Raw genomic sequence first — 15,671 nt, 5'->3', positions numbered from 1 at the left:
GACCTAGATTAATAGACCATTATGTTATTTTGAATACAAAATATAATTGGCATTTAGTGATGATTGTGTTTGATCAACCATCAACCTGCTATTGTTCATTGATGATGATTTATACAGTTAACCATTAGATTTATGCAAAATGATTGTTGATGTGATTTATATATTTTTGTTGAGAGAGACAGACACACAGAGAGTTGGGAGAGAAGCTTACCTATACCATAATTACCTAGATCTGAATATTTGAGTAGAGGGGGTGAGACCACTGGAAAAGGCCCCATTAATATTTTACCAACATGTTGTTTAGTTGTAACTCTCTCACATAATATGTTGAGAACACAATCAACTAGGCCTAGCCAACTTATGCCAGGTTTCTGAAATTTATGTTTGAGTTATTCTTGACCAGATCCGACTTGAAAGATCTGATTTGATCAACAAATAAATCTTTAACTCCACCAAGTGAAAATAGATTGTGCTTGGATTCAAATATTTGATCTAATTCAAATATGGATTGAATTTGGATTTTTTGAACCCTAATTTAACCAAACTTGTTTATCTCCTAGATTTGATAGGAAAACTGAAATGGCATGCCTTTCATCAGCACGGCATTTCAAGCAAGTTATTTCTTAGGCTTTATTCTATATATTGGTTGATTGGACAAAATGTGGGCTTTAAGATTCATGTTTGAGAAATGATCACTTCCTCATGTATCTACCAACAACTTAGGGACATGATCAAATGAATGCAGTGCTCAAAGTCCACTTGTATCACATCCCACACGATTGGCAATTCATATTGGTGCTCAACATAGAATTGGCTAGCATATCCCAGTTACACTCTTATCTCTTGGTCATATATAGGGGTTACAAAAAACTTGGAAAAGTGATTAGGTCCCCACTTCAATCTAGTAGGATGATGTATCGTATACTCTTAGTTTTAGAATTTTTATTCATGTGTTAAGCTCCATCTTGCTCTCTAGTCTCATAGAATATGGTCTATGGAAGAAAGAAAGGTGCAGGACATGCCATGGAATATGTCAGAATGCACTCTGACATAGGGTATAATAAATAAAGTCACGAGGGAACCATGTCTCTTAGATTCCAAGGCAGAAAACAAATCTAGTGTTAAAAATTGTAAATCTTCCTTTTTCACTGAGCAATTTGTGCTGATGCATGTTTACCCATCCAATTTATAAAGAATTACTTTCACAAGTCTTCATAGAAAAAAAACAGTTTATGGGCATTTGATTGGTTCTCTGGCCTCTCATTGGTCAGTCGATCAGGGGTTATCTAGTGACATGCATTGCCATTTTTTTTTTTTAAAATTAAGCAATATTACTCAATATTTAAATAACCAAATTGGAATATCAAGCACTCCATGAACCAAAAGACATCATGCTTCAATCCCTTTGAAATATATAAAGGTTGATATATTTCTGAGTGGATGCATCCCTCCCCCATCAACCACTACATATATGCCCTCTAGTGCTACAACATGCTTCAGAAACTTTACACAAATCTATAATCAATGAATGAACATTTTGTGCTGCCTGGCTACTCGATTAATTCCACCTCACTAAGATTTATCAAATTATGCATGATTATACCACTAAAAAAAAAGGATTCGTCATTCGTTAATTACTTGAAAAAAATAATTAATATATCAACTTCAACTAAATTTCGTACATAGTATAAATTGTAAGCCTATAGCTTATATTAAATTTCTTTGCCACACCGATGGGGAGACGTACTTTTAGTTAGACTTAGATCTACCCATGCGCACGTGCATGTCCCCACACGTGCAACGCCTACAAAGGAGTGGTGGGTGAAGGAAAGCAAAAAGTTCTCTTTTGAGAAAACTTCACAGCCATTAAGGTCATCTTTTAAAGTGAGCAACCCACCTGCCCCTACAAGAAAATCCCCTTTACAAAAATTAAGAATTTAGTTAAAAACTATATATGAAGAGACTCTTATTGAGGTGAAAATGTGACAATTTAAAAATTGGAATTGGTGCTAACTGTGTGCTTTCTAGTTCTACCAACAAAATTATTATTACTTTTCTCATCATTACTATTAATTAACATCATTTATATTTATATATTTATTATTTTAGTTTAAGTTAAGTTTAGATCCATTGTCAATTTCATATCTAATTTTCATACCAAACCAATCTAGATGGACTCTAAGCTTTAGAAATATTTTCTTTGACGTATTTTAATGACACTGCTTAAGATATAATAGCATGCATACATCTTAAAATCTGCATGGTACGGCTTGAAGGCTACATCTTGATATCACTAAAACACTGGCTTGTAGGTATTTCCATTTCTCTATAGTAAAGATTAATTGATCTAAGATACATGGTAAACTTGCATTAGTAAAGATTAATTGACCTAAGATACATGGTAAACTTGCATTCAGTTTTTACTTGCATATGATTTTTTTTCTTAATCCATATATAAATAGCTAGAGGTAAAACAAAAGGAGTTGGTAGTTTAGATATGTAACTCAAAGAATCAATCAGCTGGTGTGAATTACCATGTAATGAAGCACAAAGCAAGGTGATTGGTGCAAGACAGCTGAGTGACTTTTTCGAGTGCTTTTTCTAAATAACCATAGCATTGCTCTCGAATAAAAGAGGTCATAAATTATAATGGAACACAAAAAAGTGTTGGACTTTGTTGATAAGCCAGAGTCATGTACCTGGTAGGACTGCTGAATGGCTTGGTGATGGAACTTTAAAGACATAGAGCAGGAAAAAAAAAAACAACAGCATAAACCTTTACATAAAATTAATCATTAAAAAACTATATTAGGAAACCAATGAAGGCAATCCATTTGAATGAGTATACTTCTTAGAACCAATGGCTATGACATGTCTTGGTCGATCGGGTTCTTAAATTTCATAACCAATGATTATGAAAAACAGATCAATTTCTGAACATATTTCTACAATTATAGACATGTTGCAACAAATTCCACTTCTCAAACGCAAGCAGAATGGTTCTACACAAATAAACTATCCACACAAGAACATGTTTGTGTCACTGGAGTCAACATTACAATCTTGGAGCTTATCCACTGATGTGTCTTACTTGGAAATTGGTGGAAAGAGAGATTGCTAGCTTTCAATGGATCCTGTGTGTGGCTATCACATCTATGGGAGATCTCCCATGTGAACAGAAACAGAGTGAGAAGGAGGTCAAAGAAGACATAGGGACTGTTAGAAGATCAACAAAACTATTGGTTGCACTATTTCAAAAGATGCAAAATATTTACTCCACCCAAAAAGGCTATATTTAATATTGCCAAAACACTAAGATATAAAAGCAGTGGTTTTGCCAACCAGCCTTATCTCAGCCAGTTGGCATTTCTCTTCTTATATGAGAGGTATAGGGATCCAGTACAAGTGATGGCTTCTCCAATCTCTTTAAACTTTTGTCTCCACTCTATCTCCTCTTGGAGGCTATTCCAATCTATGGAAGAAAAATCTCACAAGCAATAGTTTATTTCATGGAACTGGTTCAGTTGGCAACTGGGAGATAAACTTATGATGAATGGGTGTCACAAGAAAACAGAATGGGATTCTGTGGCCTCCATGAAGCTTTCCTGGGGCCACTTAATTCTGTTCATGGCACCAATCCATATCGTGATGTGATCATGAACTATACAATTTTTTCATAGACGTTAAAAGTCCTACTTTGCTAGAGTAGCTTAGTGTATGACTAAACATCTTTTTCTAAGTTAATTTGACCATCAAAAATCATTCTTTTTTTTTTTCGAAAGAGAAAAGCATGTTGTTTCATTCATTTCTAGATTTATATTAGTCTATGCTTCGTCTGTTTCTTGGTTTTTTTAGGCTTTTTTGGAGTTAATTGTTAAAAAATACACGAGGATTTCCCTCAATAAGAAAAATCACACAAAGATGATGGATAAGCCTACTCACATTTTTGAGGTTAATTACTTTTTTGGTCGCTGATCTATAAAAAATTATAATAAAATGATCACTGACCTACAACGTATAATAAAACGGTCATCGATCAATTTTAATTTTATAACAAAATGACCACTGACCTATAACATGTAATAAAATGATCATCGATCAATTTCAATTTTATAACAAAATGATCATTCTGACTAATTCTCTTCATTAGATTAAGAATATAACAGAGTGATCATTTTATTATAAAATTGAAATTGATCGATGACCATCTTGTTACATGTTATAGATCAGTATCTATTTTGTTATAAAATTGAAATGGATTGATGTTCATTTTGTTACATATTGTAGGTCAGCGATCAGAAAAGTAATTAATCTTTCTTATTTTAAAAAAGATAAAAGAGATTCATCTGAAAGAATTATCCAAACATCTAAGAACTTAATAAAATGCTTCAAATTGAAACCCTCCTAATTAATTTAGAGGGGCCGACGAAACCACTAGACTATTGTCAGAGTTCACTAGGCATGAATTAAGATACGCACCAACCAACTTTGTATATTCTGCTAGCCCCCCTGTCAAGATAACGTCACTGCATTGGCCATCAAGGAATCTATGGCACTGTTTGTGCTCCTTGGCTGGAATACGTTAGTGTGAAATTCCCTAGCCGAGGTTCTTGCACGATAATCCTTGGGACTCTCCGAGCCTTAAGGCTTTAAATGCTACTACGTACGGTTCCGTATGTAGGAGGTTGACAGAACCTAAGGAACCCCACCAATTGATGTCAAGGCTGTGGACCTTCTTCCCGTCCCCACGCGGCATCTCTCGCATCTCATCTTATCCCATCTCATTACGTCCACCGAACCCTACCGGGATGGCATCTGCTGATCCCCTCGGTAAATCAGCTGACCAAACCCTAAGTTCGATTACCGAGCCCGGCGAATCATTGCTCGACAAGTTTATATATCCTCATGACTTTTTATTTTGCAAGGATATGATCCTTCTCAACTCAACTAATTAGGTTTTATCCAACAGCATTTGGGAATGGTAATGTATATGAATCCTTTTAATTCCTTTGGCCTATAGTTACATACTGTTCAGGCTGTAGCGATATCAACTACTTCCTTATTACTTCATCCAATGGTGAAAGTTTATCAATATTCACTAAGATCGGCGGTAAAAATCATAGCTAAATCTTAGAAAGTTTTAGTCAAGATGAGTTGAAAGATTCAACTTGCTCAAGAGTTGAAAGTTTTAGTCAAGAGTTGAGCAATTAATTCTACTAGAATTTGTCGCCATATATGTTTCTTGATGGACTAGCTGGTCCCACTAACATGAACTCCCTCCTCCCTCTTCTTTGTCTTTGTCGATCACTAGAGCTGTCATTCTACGACTCCTACCCGTTGGTAGGTGCATACTTAATTTGAAGCACCGACACAGTCTGCATGAGGACTAATGTCATGCGTACAACATAGTTAAGATGATAGCTACACATAAGAGAGCGAGGGAAAGAAACCCATGGCCATGAAGCCATACCGTAGGACCCATAATCATCCATTAACTCCACAAAGCATTTATTCTCTTACCCGGCTGCGGTGAGCTTAAATATTATTTCCTCTCTGACACCATGCCATTCTCCTGTTGTTTCACCATCTTGGACCACCTTACCTCTTTACTCTTCCCTCTTTAGGTTGGCACGTTTTGTATCTTCCACTGCTGAGTCATGCCCACGGAGTTGAGCTGGATATGTATGGCTGGTGGACCCATCTCAAACAGTTGCTTGAGAACTACATATCCTTTATATCGTAGTCCATAGCTCGCTTGGCGACGGTACCCATCATTTGGAAGCTTGGTGGTTGGTATACTGTATTCGTACGGCTTCATTCTGTTGTTGGGGCTGATATGTCAGCACAATGGTAATGGCGAGGAGTAAAAGGTTTTCAGTGTACCAAAATCCAGAAGCCTCTAAGGATAAAAAGAAGGTAGTAAATGACTACGTGCATGGACAAAGTGAGACGAGACAGTGAAGGAAGGTTTTCAGTGTACCAAAATCCAGAAGCCTGCAATTAAGGATAAAGAGAAGGTAGTAAAGGACTACGTGCATGGACGAAGTGAGAGAGTGAAGGAACAAGGAACCTTCTTGCTAGTTTGGAAGATCATTTTTAAGCTTAAGGCCCATTAATATTATTTGTTAAAGGACATACATAGTTGGATGAGAGAGATACATGCTCGGACTTCGTACTAGCTAGTCTCTAGTGTATACTGTTTTCTTGCAGATCTATGGAGATTGATGGATTTTTTTTTATTTCTTATCATTATTCCAAAGTCCTTCCTGACTTAATTAAGCATGGAAGGTCCTAGTCGGATCTGATCTGACGAGGTTTTGTTTTCTTCTTTATATGCAGACTTCTTTCTATGGATTGATGGGCACTCTCCAAACCACCCGATTGTTCATGGATAGCGTCCGAGATTCAAACCTCGGAGAAATGTCCAAGATTTCAAAACATAAGTGACTGTGGAAAGCAGTGGAAGTGGAAACATGGGGCAAAGAATATTTGGTAGCATCGAGAACCTGCAGATATAATAGAGCTCAAACTAAGGCTTAATTATATTAATTGGAGATGACTCGAAAATGGCCAAGATGAGCCCGTAGTCGAGACCTAGAATGTGGACTCCTCGTATCTGGTCCGGTAGTGACAGAGTGATTATAGGCCACAGATTAGAAAGAGTAAATGGCACAATTATTTCTTTGAAGTGCTGATGTTAACTTTGGACCTTATTCAGCAAATGCCATGGACTTATTACTAGCATTACAAGAATTACAACTATGTTTTTGTGTCAAAGAACTGCTTCTCTCTACTCACTCTCCAAAAAATCAACTTGCCACAGCAACGAAAGATCTCGAAGTTTTATTCAATAATTTTTGAAATTTTTACTAACATAAATTTAAGATAATTGATTATTAAATAAGTTAAAACAAAGTGACGTTGCTAAGTATTTTCAAGGCCATTTTAATGGGGATTCTTCCAAAGATCTTTCCACTTTATTGGACTTCCTAACATGAATGTTAAGAAGCAATCCTGTTGCAGACTGTTGTCACACAATGAAAAGAGGATTTAGTGTAGCATTTTCAAGCAGGAGTGTCTGGTTGTGTAGGACATGCCTGCTTTCAACATGGGCAGGAAAAGTAGATGTAGTTGTACATGATCAACATCCATAATCTCGGCTATAATCCACGAACAACCAGCCTTCATGATACTTTACATTTGGCAAAACATCTATCAAAAAACTACCTACACATGCCTGATATCATTGTACTCGTGCACTAAATTTTTGCCGGGCAATTAGCTACTCTATTGTCCTTTCTGACAATTTAATGTACATCGTTGTTAGACTCGATTGTCTCTTCAGTGATCTAATTTGATTAAGAAGATAGCTAGGGTTTGATTTTCTCGTGACCGATGACTTAAGCTTCTTCCAAAGCATCTCTGCAATTGGATTGTCTCTTTAGTGATCTAATTTTCTTTTTTCATCGATCCCGTACGGGAGCCAATTATCACAGGTGGTGTGTGCAGAGCTACACCGCCTGCAATGCACAAAGTATTTCTTATGGTAGAAGATAGGTCTACCTGTGACTAGAGCCATAAATCACAAACAATGCCTTTCAACTATTATCGACGTGCCTAAGTTTGATCAATAGAAAAGTTATGCCTGCTAATATAGTATGTGTAAGCCAATCTAACAGATCCAAACTGGTCTGTTATGTTAGGCAGTAGGATCATTTTTACATCAAGAAGTCCAAGAAAGAGGATGCAAATCCTCTGATAAAGTTACTCGTTTAGCAAATTTACTAGCATTAGAACGAAAGCCGACTCAACAAGATCCATCGATTCTACTCTTTCATCTGATAAATCTTATAGAGAAACCTCTAAGCATATGTTCATCAAGAATAGTCCTCTGGTCTTAGCTGTATTTTAGTTAAGCAAAGTTCTAATTCTTTTCATCACAGGGTAATACAGCTTCCTGATTAATTAGCTGGAACTGGTACTATCTCCTCTCACCTCTGTTTGTGCACCGTACCTTTTTCTGGGAACCTGCAAGAAAAAGACCTCCCTCTATGATTATTCTAACTGATCACTGTGTGCAGCCTGATGTCTCTTTTCTTGGGTAGAAAAGCAGTCTGATGTCTCTGTTCAGCAAATTAACATAGATAAACACATGATAAATAAACATACAGAAGCAAATAAGAGCACCTTATTGAGACTGGTTTCACCTTCGAACATGACAATAAGCATCCCCAGATTCCAAACACTCCTATGAGCTGGTTTGGCACTTGCCTTCCGAATTTGAGGTTTTGATTTCAGTTTCTGGATGAGTTGCTCATCATTCTCATGAAAATTTCCAAACACTGGCTTGCTGTTTGATGAATTGTGCCTAAAATTATAATTCAACAATGGTGCAGATGGAGGGTAGTCTTTGTTTTTCTCGCTTTAGAAATTATTACTTCAACTGGTCCAATTTTATCAGATGTGTCTAAAGAATTTAATGCATAGCAGCTGGCCAACTTCTCATCCAAATGAAAGCTTAAACATAAGAATAGGAGGGAGAAAAAAACAGATCCTTCACAAATGCAACTAGAATCTGAGTTATAACCACATTTGCCCTTGAAATAATGTGTACTAGGAGTGAAGGATTGCATGCCTAGATGATATGCCTATTTGTTGGCAGATTTTTTTTTAGGATCAGAGTGTTTAGCTCTCAAGAATTGTGTGCCAACCTAGGGATGGCATTCCTTATAGATTATTCAACAGTGTGGCTTTCAAAACTAGTTTGACATAATGCTGCGATCGTATCACTACCAACCAATCCGGGATGCATTTGACCAGACATGAGAATGTTCCATTACACGGTTGTTACCCATTTTGCTCAAGTAAAGAGCTCAATCCTGTGAGCCACATGCTCTCTATTTCTATTAAATCATCAATTCCATCTAAGATAACCAACTCTCCATTAAGAATCAAAATCCTTCACCAAAACCTAATCACCATAATTTTACCAATTGTCACATCGAAATATGCATCACTTGAGATTAAATCTGTCAGAGTAAAGAAACATGGATTAAATTAGAATAATAAAACAATTTTCTTATGCTATAGGCAATACAATAAAGGAATAATCCATGCAATGACCATTTTCACTATAATTAAAGGAGCAACACAAGATGCGAAGCCCATTAACAAGATAAAACCACCAAGCAACCACAGTGAAAGAGCAGAAAATCCACCTGTACATATTGCATCACAAATTGGTACAATTCTTTGCTGCGTAACTTGGTGACACCCTTGACTTGCAAAAGCACTGATTTAATCACATAGCATGGCCTCCAAGTTTCACGCAGCCTCACCTGTCCTTGGAAAATCCACCTTTGCCCTGAAGTTGCAGAAGAAGCATGATATACGTACATACTTTCATGGTAAAAGGCTGCCCATGCAAGCTTGGTCAACTTAAGTTGAATGAGACATGGTAAGGACATGTCTGCACTAAAAGAATATAAAGAATATTATCACAATATTATCACGCCAACAGGATATTACACTGGAAAAGAATGTAATCAACACAAACTATTCTCATGCAACTAGTTACAGATGCAAAATGCTGGAAATAATTTACATAACTGAATCATCTATACCACAGATAAGCACCCAGCCATGAACGTTGCTTGTCAGGTTATGCACCTCACTTTTCTTCCACAAAAACACTCCTTATCAGCCAAGGCACCCGGTCATCATCTCTAAACAAAAGAGAAAGAATTACAGAAACTAAAAAGACAAGAACAAAATATCAAATCTACTCCAAACAATCATGATGGATGAGATCACAAACATTAATCACATGCTCCTTCGTCTTGAGTCAACTACAGGCAACACATGTACCTAGCACTATCACCCCTATTCCATATCAATAAATTTGTTTCATGGTAGAAGTTAAAATAGTCAACTCTGAAAAATTTTTCTACCCAACATGTTGGACCAACTGTTAACCCATCCTTAAACCTTGCAGTTCCCCCTTCATGAAAATAAAAATAATGATAAAGTTAAGAACCATTCAGTCTCTATCACTTAAGGTTAGCAGTTTTTTTTTTTTTTTCTCTCTCATACTAATTCTTCTATACACCAAAACAAAATCTCTTAGGAACTCCTGCTTTCCTGCTCCAAAAGCTACATGTCCACATCTGCTCTACCAATAGGCTACTCATCCCTCATATCGGCACTCATTAAATGTGAATCCCTCACAAGATAGTGTGATGTAGTTGTGATATGACAGTTGGTCTCCCTCATTCTTGATTTTTAAATGAGCTACCAACTTACAAGTTGAAATTATCTCAACTTTCAAGTTCTATAGCTGAAAATGGCATCTTTGAAACAAACTAGCACTGATAGTTCTATGCCCTTGGTAAACTACAGAAGTATGCATGACATAACTGATATGAATGCTCAAATCATGATTGCCACCCCAAGGCACCTGAAGATGCTATCTTATTTCAGACAGCCACAAAATTGGTGAATGATGCTTGCAGAAGATTTGTTCTCCTCTTTTGCAACCATGTTGTCTTAAAATTCGCATACTACATCCTGCTTTGAGAACCACTGACAGACCTTGACCTTGGAATTACAATTGGTCTACAACAGACAAGAAAAGACAGTAACTCCATGATGAATAACCCCATACTGATCCAGATATACAGCGTCCTCCTCCAGTTCCATATCAACTTCTTAAAAAGGGGAAGCTCTGACTCAAGTTTTAACGATGCAGAATAAATCTCCGGGATACCAGCACCAGGCCTGAACTCCACCCTTTGTTCAAGAATGACCCTTATGCATGTAGTAGGTTCAGTTCCTTCTGTAAAACCTGTCATTTTTAATCTGAGAAACTGCGATTCTGAAGAATAGCCTCCTAGTAGAGTACCACTTTTGAGAAAAGCCTCTGTTAAGCGAATGTGAGAGCTCTTGAATTGTAGCATGCATGGTTGGCTTGAACTAGCCATGACATTACCATCTGCTGATAAAAACTCTGCCCTGACCTTACCTCAGCAAAACCAAACATCAAGGGTCAACATAATTAGCATAACAAGAAACAACCATAAACAAACAAGAGATAAAACAAGATGTTCTTAAATATTTCCATGACTAAGTTGCTAGCCTTGATAATCTGTATCTGAGCTATTTGTACTAATTGATGGTCAGTCTACCAGTAAGCAATAAAACATAAATATCAATAAAAAATAAGGGAATACAATATCAAACATAGAAGGCACAATATGAGGAAGCAATAGCATTAATTATACTATCATATTCCCTTTCCTTATCAGTACGGTACCAGCCAGGAAAACTATTCCATTTAGTTATTAAAAAAAAAAGAAAACCTAGAAATAGAACATAAAGGATGACATAATACATAACCTGTTCAAGTGGATGAAAACCAAGCTGCATTTCACTTCTTAAGAGGGTCACTGCTGTACATTAATTCTTATAAGAGTCATTGTAACAACCTCAGACCTCATCCAAAAAGGTTAGCAAAAGGGTATTATTCAGTTTTCATGGTCCTGTATAAGTACCCAAGATCTATCTAGGACATAGTAGATTTGGAACTAAACATATACCTGCATGGGTCCTCACCACCCCTAGTTCAAGCCGTGGCACCTTTGCCAAGCTAAGGGTCTACTCTAGATCCAATCAAATCCAATCACATACATCATGATTGGCCCACGATCAACCCCAAATAGACCTGTGCTGCAATGTCCAATCGGAAACACTCTAATACCATTTGTAACAATTTAAAACCTTATCCAAAAAGGCTAGATGGAAGATGTTATTTGGATTGCTTGGTCCAATATATGTACCCAAGATCTATCCAATGTATATCCAATGTTGGAATAAAAACATGCATAGATCCTCATAGTTATTCTACCAATTCAGCCCATTACAATTCGTGAAACTAGTGAAACAGCAAGAAGCATCAAGCATCCATGAACTTTGGGGTTGGTCGGTACCTATATGATTACATAAACGATAATCATAAACGGATAATGTATCTTGTAGGCAACAAGAAGCACAAACGTAAAACCTAACAATAATAACTAATTTTATTTCATTCTATAATTATTGACGATTAAGAATCCCCAACCCTATCTCCCCCCTACTCTTACATGCCCATGCTTGGGCCCAAATAAACTCATAGCCTGAATAAGACATGAGCCAAACTTGAAACCTAGACTTGTATATTAGTTTTGGATCCCAAAAACCACAATTCTTATCAAAGCAGGTGAAGTGACTATGACGACCATCTGGGAGTGATAAACCTATGAATTCTACATGTCTGAGAATGACTAAAACACTAGAGGAAAAAAAAGGCAACAGTTAGGTGAACTTCAAGATTAGGGTGTTTGTACATGCATGAGTGGGTGCAGGTTCCTCATTCTAGTTCCTTATCGCAAGCAAGGAATGAAATGAGTAATTTCACTAAGGACCCTGAGCCTCAAAGGCCTCAGAGTGATACCAGATCATTTAGGACTGTGCCATGTTACTTGATGATTCCCCATCAAGAGCCAGTGAGAATGGTGCACATGGGTCTCCACCTTTTCTGGCTTCTGTCTTCGTGAGGGGTTCAAAAATCCGTTTTTCTTCATGCTTTCTAGATTGTTTTGTAGGGGCCACACACAGCCCAATTTTTGCTTAAGCAGGGTATCAATATGGCAGCATTGGTACCCAATTCATACAAAGAACAAATAAACCCACCTAGTTTGGATTTGACCAAAATGAGCTCAAAATGCATTTGTGAACATACTTCTTGCACAACTGCAACATGTAATAGGGAACAACCTTGATACAAGCTTAATGCCACAAAAGGTCAAGTTCGCATTCATATGCTGAATAAATGTCACTTCAGCTTCTATTTTGGGACATCTGACTGATTTGCACCTATATGAGCTCTTATTGGTCTTTTTTTTCCATCAATATTGTTGTCCATTTATTGGCTAAAAAGATTGATGCCAGTACCATTGAATCTGTCAATAATTAAATGATAAATAAGAGCGAGGGGCACTTTTATGTTGCCTCTTCCTCTATTATTTTTTTCCCTCTTTAATGGCAGCCAGTAGGTGAAACAGTGGTTACATGCATCTCCATATCAACTACAAATCCTGCAGGTCTGTGTCCTCTTCTACTTTGACCTTTTGGTCCCTCGAGTTTTCTCCTCGTGGTAAGATAAATCTTCTCATTTAATAAGATATCTCTCGTTAATCATTTTTTTTTAAAAAAAGCATCTAAGTGCATGGGGCTCCCGCCACTGCGGGTCTAGGGAGGGTTAGATATACACAACCTTACCTTTGTGCAAAGGGCTATTTCCATGTTTCAAAGTTATGGCATCTAGGTCATAATGAAGCAAGCTACTCTTTGTACCAAGTCTCACCCTTGAAAAATATTAACGGATACATCAAAAACTATGTGTGTGTGTGTGTATACAGACACACACACACAGAGACATACATACATACACACATACACACGCATGCGCACGCGTACATACATACACACATGCACATACATACATACATACATACATACATACACACATACATACATATATGTATGTATGTATGTATGTAAGCGCATATAAGCATATGTCCCTTGACAAAATAGATGAGAAGCATAGTATGAGAAGGGTGAAACTGATAGCGTCTTAGTGCCTGAAAACACTGGTCATTCCTTGGCCCAGTGATTAATAAGGACAAGGAGAGATAGTACATGCATGTTGCATGTCCAGCCCTTGGTTCCTTTAATTGTTTCCCTGCCACTAGTGTACCTTTGCACTCTTTTATTTCTAAACATATAAAGACTCCTCAAGATCCATGATGGAATAATATCAAAGACATAATACTTCCAAATCTCTAGACTATCCAAACATATATTAACATGCATATAGAATCACTGTTCAAAAACCAGTCATAGAATAAAGTGAATTAACACTGAAGCAAAGAAAGAGAAAATATGAGCAAGAGGCAGATAACGGAGTTACATACCTGGAACATGCCAAGGTTTCGATTGTAGTCTGATTCTGGCAAAGTCAATGAAATTGTCAGCTGCAGTTTGTGATTTGGCGGCACCGACCGCCAACCTCCATGATCCCAAGCTCCAACCTTTCCACCAGAAGCTGAACCACCATTGCAAGACCCTACCAGCACGAAAGCATCCGGACTCGGCTTCGTATAATCAAAATTCAAATCCTCCATCATCTGGAGCGGCGCCTCAACAGCTCTGTCCATTAACAAGCTCCCACCTAAGAATGCTCCCATCAAGAGCCCCAACAGCATGAAACAGAGATAGATAGACCAGAAGCACCCCCTAGCCAACCTCGCCGTCAACTTCCCCACACCCTGCTGGCTCACAAGTCTTTCGAACACAAAGGGGATAACTTTCCCCATTGAGCCCTTCCATAACCTCAAAGCTCTCTCTTTTATCGCAACTCTCGCTCGTCTTAGGGTGCCGAAAGGATTGATGAGGAGCAAGAAAGAGCAATGCAGCAACCAAATGGGAAATGTGACGGAACTAATCAGCAAACTGAGTTGAAAAGCCACAGCTTTGATCGCAAATACGGCAACGGAGACGAGGATCCCCTGCGGTGGAGATCCAGCATCGACCGGATGCGATTCTCTGACAGGAGCACTGCTCGTCACCGACGATCGGAGAGAGATTTCCGTGCTCCGGTCTCTTCCTGAGCTAATTTGATCCGAAGTAAGGGAAGAGCTCCAATTATCGGGCGCCTCCCAAGCCTCCTGGTCTTTCAACGTGAGGAGGATCTTGGTCCGGCTTTCTCTGACGCTGTTGATGCCGGAAGGGGAATCAGAGCTGGAGGAGTCCTTGAATCCGGTGGCAAGGATCTGCCGGGAGGGTGCCCTGCGGTGGCAGAGGGCGGCTGGGGAAGCGGCGTGGATCACGTCTCGCGGGCGGTTGGCGATGGACTCAGGTGGGGGGATTGGGCCGAGGGTTTTCTCCGGAGGGAAGGAATCGATCGCGTCAGAGAAAGGATCAGGGGAGGAGTCGTCATCGAGCTCCGTCTCGTCCATGGGAGGGGAAGGCGAAGAAGGAAGGAGGGAGAATAGGAGGAATAAGGAAGTGGGAATAAGGGTCGGCAGTTCATTGGGCCAGGAGGGCCGTAGAGATGCGCGGTGGAATAAACCGGTGACCCACGGGCATTAGGATCCGCGGAAACGGGATTAATTAAGGAATTATGGGATAAAATCATTCTACTGGATAGGATCCAAGGAGCGTTTGGTATGTAATGGAAATCAAAATGAAAATAAAAATAAAAATAATTTAAAATTAAAATTAAAATATTTAAAATATTTAATTTAGGATCAAAATTAAAATTAAAATCAAAATTAGAATTAAAATAAAAAATTAAATTTATAAAAGAAAATAGAGATTAAGTTCTATATAGATTGATCCATTCTCATTCCATTCCGGAATCGAAATCGAAATCGGAATGAGATTCCTCTCAACCAAACGGTTGGAATAGGAGTCATCCGTTCTGATTCTGATTTCCGACCCCATTTCCCCCAACCAAACACCCCTAAAATATCTATGCCTTAGCCACTCATTCTTCGATTAAATACTAACTAACCATTTTCCATCAAATGCTATCCATCGCTAACCATAGTTTAATGGAGAGAAAAAAAAAT

General features: G+C 38.1%; 1 protein-coding gene across 9 annotated transcripts; it reads right to left on the bottom strand.

Moving 5' to 3' along the window:
* Positions 1-9,099: 9,099 nt before the first annotated feature.
* Positions 9,100-15,171, bottom strand: LOC105055046 (seipin-2). Of its 9 annotated transcripts, none has more exons than XR_003802236.2 (4): positions 14,013-15,171; positions 10,457-11,015; positions 9,610-9,725; positions 9,100-9,469 (listed from the first exon to the last, which is right to left on the bottom strand). XR_003802236.2 is itself a non-coding variant. In XM_010936743.4 (2 exons), the coding sequence occupies exons 1-2, from the start codon at positions 15,054-15,056 to the stop codon at positions 10,560-10,562; spliced, it is 1,500 nt and encodes a 499-aa protein (XP_010935045.1). In that variant the 5' UTR covers positions 15,057-15,171; the 3' UTR covers positions 9,100-10,559. The 9 variants fall into 9 exon arrangements, 1 of the variants encoding a protein (XP_010935045.1); XR_012135928.1 differs by having other exon boundaries at positions 9,100-9,474; positions 9,624-9,725; XR_002165783.2 differs by having other exon boundaries at positions 9,624-9,725.
* Between the last annotated feature and the right edge of the window lie 500 nt (positions 15,172-15,671).

This window comes from Elaeis guineensis, chromosome 12 (assembly GCF_000442705.2).
Source record: "Elaeis guineensis isolate ETL-2024a chromosome 12, EG11, whole genome shotgun sequence".
Taxonomy (NCBI): domain Eukaryota; kingdom Viridiplantae; phylum Streptophyta; class Magnoliopsida; order Arecales; family Arecaceae; genus Elaeis; species Elaeis guineensis.
Note: the sequence above shows the minus strand (reverse complement) of the source record. Positions and strands in the feature narration are given on the sequence as shown.